The following is a 7,546-nucleotide window of genomic DNA, read 5'->3' as shown; positions in this document are numbered from 1 at the left end:
GTTATACAATAGTATATATTATAACTTGTAGTCAGCTTTAGTTTGCTTTCTATCATTTTCGCTATGCTTAGCTTCTAGCGCTAGTATTTTAAAACATTTTGAGATTTTTAGCTTTTAATTAGCCTTTTTGCCACTTTTAGCTTCTAGTCATCTTTTCACTACTTTAAAATCTTAGCTAGCTCTTTTGTCTTTTGGCTAGCTGCATTTAAGTAGCCTTTTAGCTTTTAGCCAATGTTCCGCTCTTTGTTTAGAAACGTAGTTTTAGCTTCTTCAGTGAAGCTCAGCACTCAGGATGATCACTGCAGTCTCTAATCTGTTCATATAGATGTGATAAATATTACAATATATTTGATTTGACTCCTCTCAAACAGAAGTTTGTTTTGAAAAGAACACTGATGTTTTCATTTAAAGGTTCATTCTTACCAACAGCAGGTCATTGAAGAGAAAGACCTCTCTTTGAAGCTGGGACAGTTTCTGTTTGTGGGGTTTGTTTGCATCAGGCACCTCAAACAGACGACAGCAGCACACCAAACGTCTGTGGGGCACAGCAAGGATCTGCAGAAAGCAGGTCAAACAGATGAAGATGACAGCTCGTACGATGCAGAGGACAAACTGAAGCAAGATGATACATCACACCGGAGAAAGGACAAAAAAATCAAAACAAGTATAGCTATGATGAAAGTAAGAGCGTCTTGCACAGAAACGCTGTTACTCACCGTTTTCAGGCCCAGGATGGACTGCTCCACCCGGCTCACATAGGTGACGTGGTCTTCATTTGAGCGCAGCTCTCTCTGCTGGATCCGCTCATAGATTCCTGCAACCATCTCTCTGGGGATGTCTGCTCCATCGTCCACACCTGAGAGGATTCAAGGAGAGGTCCTTGTAGAAAAAAACGAAACTTCAAATATTAAGAGTAACCATCTACCATGAATTAGACCTCAATAAAAATTCTAATAGGTTCTCCTTTTTATGAAGTCAAAGTGAATGTCTGTCCCTGAAACACTCCACAGGACAAAAATCTCATTTCTGCTAAATGTCAGCACAAAGAAGTCATTGTGGAAGAGGAGAAGGTGACAAACGATCTGAAAGGAGTGGGCATTGTGAAGGGCACAGTGCAGTTTGAACATTAAAAAGAAAACGTCTTGCATTCCATGCAACCTTCAGGTGAAAATGAAGACCCCAAACCCAGACCCAAACCAGTGGTTATTACATATGTTGCGGGTGTTTCGGAGAAACAGACATTTATTTTCTAAACATGATGTCCCAGTGGCTTTCAAACCCCAAAACACATTACGGCAAAGGCTGGTTCACCCCAAAGATCCGGTGCCCCGGCACAAACAGAGCAATGTTGTATATGCTGTTAAGTGCCAGGAGGACTGCGACCAGTTATACATCGGGGGAAACAAAGCAGCCACTGTTCAAAAGAATGTCCCAACACAGACGAGCTACATCTAATGGCCAGAACTCTGCAGTTTTCACTCATTTACAGGCCAGCGGTCACTCTTTCAGAGATGAGGATRTTCTCATTCTTGATAGAGAGGAACGTTGGTTTGAGAGAGGAGTAAAAGAAGCCATTTTTGTGAAGAAAGACCGTCCATCATTAAACAGAGGTGGAGGCCTCTGTTTTCAGTTGTCCCCCTCCTACAGCGTGGCTATTGCCAGTATCACTCCACCCCCCTGTTAACAATAAGTGTTAATTAGGTGTCAACGATAGCCATGTGATGTGAGTATCAGTCACCTGGAGGCAGGGCTTAAAAGCCTGAATTTTGCCTGAAACTCTCAGACTGAAGAAGTCTCTTGGAGGAGAGACGAAACGTTTTATTAGAGAAGAACCCGTCCAGAAGACCTACACAATTTTTTTCTTTTTGATTTTTTACCTGGATTACTGAGATGCATCAGGACATCTTGCATTGTGTTGTTGGATTTATTTTGGATAATTCAGGATGGTAATTAAACGAAAGTGACTTGAAAACTGTGATATTTAACAGGTTTTTTTTCACTCAGTTCACATCACAAGCTGTGGCTTCTGTCGAGTTTAGATTTGGTTCTTTGACTTGTTGAATTGCTGCCATGTTTTGTTTTCAGCTCCTAGTTAGTTTAAAGGTGGATCTTGGTTTTATTAAGATCGTTGCTCATATTGAAATCCTGTCCTGAGTGCATTTAGTTTTACTGCTGCCCTTGACACACCTGGCTGCTGTTTGCTGATTGCCACTCAGCCGTTCTTATTAGTCCTCTCAGTACATACACTCACTGTTCCTTCCTCTTTGGTTCTTGTCTGCTGCATTTTGGATTACCATCTGTTGGGAGGATTTATTGGATTTTTCTGCTTTAGCTGCGCCATCGGTCTCTCTGCTCCTGTTTGAAACGCAGTAAAGTTTTATGTTTGCTCCTCATGCTTCGTGCCTGCTGCTCTGCGTCCTCCATCTTCACCTCGCTTTGCGTGACGGTCCGCTGATATTTTCCCTCTTCAAAGTTTTTGTGTGTGAATCACTTTAGTGCTGATTCGCAGGAAGATTAGCACCGGATGCGATAACGCTCTACACTTTGAGATTACAGATTTTGAAACGTTAATGTGTGTTTGCATCATCATTTAAAGGGATTACAGACTAATTAGTTTTGTTTTTGCTGTAGCTGAGGATTGCAAATTCATCCTTATATCAGAATATGTGCACACTTTAGCTCCGTTTTATTTATGAAGAGTTATAGGATGTAATAATTAAAAAAGCGAAATATCTATGGGACGCCAAGTGTAAATTAAAATGACAGTAACGCATTTTCACTATTTAGCTCACTTTCTGACTGTAAAAATCTTGTTAAAAATTTTCCACTATTATTTAATTTTAATTTAGCTCACCATTCTTACATTTTGCACATGTTTACAAAATGTTAGCTTTAAATGCTAAATGTTACGTCTAAAATGTTAAATCCTAAATCTGAACGTGTTAATCTGTTGTGGCTAAATGTTAGTTACATTTCAGTATTTCAGAATGGAATGCAGCCTTTCTTATTGGTGCGCAGCTTTTGTTCTGATGTCATCACCCTGAGACCAAAGCAGCCATTAACCTTGCTAACAATGCTAACACTGCTAGCATTGCTAACGCTTACATACAAGACATCAAATTTGCAGCTGCGGCTAGTGTTTGAGCTGCACATCAAACTGCCAAGAACAGTGACCTAAAAAATGTCTTAGCGACATTTTTTAACATTTTGTTTTACACTTGGCACCACATAACTGTCTGTAGTGACTGAGTTGGAGTCATTTTTGTGATGACTAATGCTGATTAGCTGTGGTGGCCATCTTCAACTTTAAAAAATAATTGTAGATGTACGCCCAACGAATACTGTCTGAGAGTTATAATGAAATCCATCCTTTGGTTCATGAGATACTTTGCTCACACTACAAACAGAACAAAGAGGCAAAACCGTTCCTGCGTTTTGGTTTGGAGATAAGATGCTTATTTCACATCAATAAATCTAAAACCTGAGCGAGCGTAAATGAACGGGGCCGACGCCGCCGTCTCTGCGGCAGAGCTCAGAGTCGAGGATATCAAGAATCTCCAGCTGATGTGTTTCTGATGATGGTAAGAAGAGGCAGGCAACTGCAGCCTCTTTGAGTAATTTACTGCAGTTCAAGACGCTGTCACTCAGAAGACGGATCGTGAGGCGGATATGAGGCAGCTTGTTGTAAAACCTCAGCTCACCCTGCCCTCTGCTCTCATTTTCATCTTCCTCATCATTCTTTCTGGCATTTCGATCGTACGAACCTCTTCAATATTTGCAGTTTGAGGAGTGTGTGTGTGTGTCAGCGCGTTGTGGTTTATCCAATCTGTAAACTCTTTCCTCATGAAACCACTTGTCATAAATGTTGAAACGTGTCAGCTGTTCATCCCGTCAGATCTGTCTGCTGAGGAAGAATCACGGCGTAGACTCTGTGAAACAGAGCATCGCTCTCACAAGGCTAGTAGACACACACTCCCACCTCTTAGATTGCGTATGAAGTCATCCAGGCCCATTTTGCGCTGGGGTTTGATGTTGGGCGAGTACATGTCCGTGTTGAGGAGGACCACGGCGAAGGCCAGGATGAAGATGGTGTCTGGGTTGTGGAACTGCTGCACCACGTCCGGATTGCACATACAGTACCTCTGACTGCCGGGGACACGAACAAAACAACAACAAAGAGCAGAATTATGTTACATATTTTAATTTAGCAGCAGCACTGGTTTGATTTGGGTGTCATGCTTTTGCTCAGAGCACAGATTAGGGATGACTTTCCACTAACACCAAGTTTGAGATTTACAGGTATTTATTTATTTGTTTATTTTTTGCTAAGAATTTTTGGCTGTGGTGGTCATTTTGAATCAGGTTGGCTCTTTTAATCAATTTGTAAATAAACAGTTTCTTCGCCGCTAGATAATTGTGTCTGTGCCAGAGGTGGGACCAAGTCATTTCGCAAGGCTCAAGTAAGTTTTAAGTCTTTATCCTCAAGTCCAGAGTCAAGTCTGAAGCAAAGACAGTCAAGTCAGAGTCAAGTCAAGACAGAAAACTGTCAAGTCCCAAGTCTGAAACTTGAAATTTTCACTCCTTTCGAGTCTTTTTTAAAATGTTGCACTTACATGCTAAATGTAAATAATAAACCACATGCTCTTTTTTAAATCTGTATTTATCTCAAATTGTGAATAAATGTGCAGCTGAACTTACAAAGTATTTTAAAAATCCTTTTAAAATTGCACCTCTGTATTGCACACTTCAAATAAACATAACTGCAAAACTAGTCTTCTTTTAAACCATAGTTTTCAATTTAAAAAAGATCTAGTTAATTTGATCTCGTTAATTTGATCAACGTACACATACATACTGAGTGTGAAAAAAAGATAGACGTCTGCTTTTATTAATATGGAATGAGTGAAATTAAAATGGGGCCCACTTTGTAAATAATGTGTACTAAACTTTAGATTTTAGGTAAAATATCAAGTCCTTTCAAGTAAACAGGGTCAAGTCCAATTAAAGTCCCAAGTCATTGGTGTCACAAGTCATTTTTTCAAGTCGAGTCTAAAGTCATAATATTAATGACTCAAGTCTGGCTTGAGTTCAAGCCATGTGACTCGAGTCCCCACCTCTGATCTCTGCTATCAAACAACAAAAATGTCTGAACAGGGTGGAGTGGACCATGATCATTGACTGATGTTGCGTTCCTGTTGTACTCGGAAACTGAAATTTCAGACTTCTGAGTCAGAAGATTGAAGTGCCTCTTTTGCATTTAAAGAGACAGCACCAAAATTAGTTGCTCTCAGACGAACCTTCACAAGTTTTCTTCATTTTGGAGATGTATTTATGGCTGGTTACTTAATAGAAAACATACACCATTCCAGTACCAAGGTGCATAATACTAATACTACAAACTAATGTTTTATGTTAGTTTGTGCAGTCCTCATTATTGTGTTGTATTATTTACAATAAACATTCTACTGTGTGTATGTGTGTGCTTGTGTGGATGCATGTGTGTGTTTTTGTTTGTTTGAGCAAAATGGCTGATGGTGGGTATGTCCATTCCCTCAAGGAATGCTAGACTTTTATTAACCATCAGTGGTTCTAAACTGACTTTAAGACAGATTTTTACCCTCTGCCTCTGTGTTTGTAACCAGAACTGATTGCAGCTTCTGCTCAGACGAGTGAGACTGACAGGACGGGGGACACATTTGACAGTACAAAAAAAGAGTGCAGCCCCGGGAAAGGTAATGCCACTTTAGAGCCAGCGAAGTTGTGCTCGGCCTTTGTTTGGCCCACTGCTGCCCACGGGCTTCACCGACTCCTACTTCCACCTCTCCACTCCCCACCACAGCCCCCCTCTCCGTGCTGTCACAACAACTTACACAGCGGGGCCGTCTCCGAAACGGGAGGCTTTTATCTTTGCAGCAAGACAGGATGCAGACAAGGAGAAAGATGCTCTGCTCCGAAGGACTGTGTACTTGTCAAAGCATGTGCAAACCAGGAGGCTGCATCTGAGACGGCTCTAACCACAAAACAATTTCCTCCGTCCTATAAGAGATTTAAGGCCGAGGAACTTATAGGACATCAATCACCCAGTCTCGCTGGGAGCCACCTTTATTTAAAGGGAGCTCCGAAGCAGCTCTGCGCTAATAACAAGCACACATACAGAGACACCAACAACACTCCTGATTTACCAAGTTGATGTAACTCTGCAGCAATTTTCCAGGAGCGCACAGAATGTAAATAGGGCACGTGCACCGCCGTGTAGAGAGTAAATGAAGTGGTGAGTCTGAGCATGTGCGTGGATTTATGTTTCATTCACACATTCTCCAGCCCAGATCTCCCTCTTATGTAAGCAGTTTATTTAAACTCCAGCTCCTGATCTCTTAGCTTTATATATATAAACTGGACGCCAGCTGGCACAAAATACCACTTTGTGTAAAAGTATCAACTCCTGCACAACACGCTGCAAACAGATGACATAACAATGATTACGTAACAGATGTGGAATGGGATGTCTGGATTTTTTTGATAAAACACCCAGTCCTTTAGCTTTTTATTTATTTTTTTTGACCTGCACTCAGATTCAGCTGCAGCTTGGAGTTCACTGATGACTTTATAATTTGCACCCAGAGACTCGGAGCGAATGACTGAGCGTGATGTGATTAACTAATGACTGCAGTGGGTGTTCTGATTGTCCATCAGATCAGAATCAAAGATCATTTCTTTCTCCTCTTGAACAATGAACAGGCTTCTCCTAATAGACTGCTGAAGATGTGTTTTTCTTTACATGGCGACAAAATTTAGATCAACACTTAACTGGTTTTCTCTAACAAGATCTAAAATCAACACTTTTATACTCTTAAGGTCCCAAAAAACAGAGCATGCTGGATGATAGTTGCTTTTGCAAATTTAAAAATGTTCTGTTTAATTATACATTTGAACGTTCTCTCTGCTATGTTTCATTCAGTGCTTAAATCTGTTGCCATTTTAAAATTTGGTATACATTGCAGGTCTCTCTTGCAAATGAGTGTTTCAATGAGACTCACCTGTATAAATAAAGGAACTGAAATTTGGAAACAGAAATAGCATATTTCCCAGAGAACCTAAAGCATCATCAGTATTTTAGAAGTTTCTCTGAAGAATACAAGCTCTAAAATACCATAAGATCTTTAAAAACAACTTTTCTGTCATGCTTATTATACAAAAAATAGTTGACTCCAACAGACCACTCGAGTAACACTCAGAATATGGGTTATAAAAACTCTCAACTACTATTATAACACCAAATTTTAACAAAAATATGTCAAATTGACAGAGTTTTGCTATTTGATGTGTTTTTTAACATCATTTGAGTGTGTCGGCCACAGTGGATCAGGTTAACAGATGTTTACATCCGATGAATTTTATCCAGCAACCTTCTTATTGAGAGGCAACATCAACTGAGCCACCTTGCTGTCCACCTCTAACGTTATCCTTGAGTTAAAAACTGCTCGAACAGCTTTTACATCAGACAGTGTGATTCATCAGAAAGGCTTCTGACCACACAGTTCAACAT

At 40.3% G+C, this 7,546-nt stretch overlaps 1 protein-coding gene across 1 annotated transcript in view; it reads right to left on the bottom strand.

Moving 5' to 3' along the window:
• Nucleotides 1-7,546, bottom strand: part of iqsec3b (IQ motif and Sec7 domain ArfGEF 3b) — a gene marked incomplete in the record, with an annotated part of 47,989 nt that overhangs the window by 7,739 nt on the left and 32,704 nt on the right. The window contains 3 exon segments of the mRNA XM_014003505.1: nt 424-555; nt 717-856; nt 3,980-4,146. Coding sequence (XP_013858959.1) covers nt 424-555; nt 717-856; nt 3,980-4,146 — 439 coding nt within the window.

Source organism: Austrofundulus limnaeus, unplaced genomic scaffold, assembly GCF_001266775.1.
Source record: "Austrofundulus limnaeus strain Quisiro unplaced genomic scaffold, Austrofundulus_limnaeus-1.0 Scaffold19, whole genome shotgun sequence".
Lineage (NCBI taxonomy): Eukaryota > Metazoa > Chordata > Actinopteri > Cyprinodontiformes > Rivulidae > Austrofundulus > Austrofundulus limnaeus.
The sequence above is the reverse complement of the archived record's forward strand: the minus strand, read 5'-3'. Positions and strand labels throughout refer to the sequence as shown.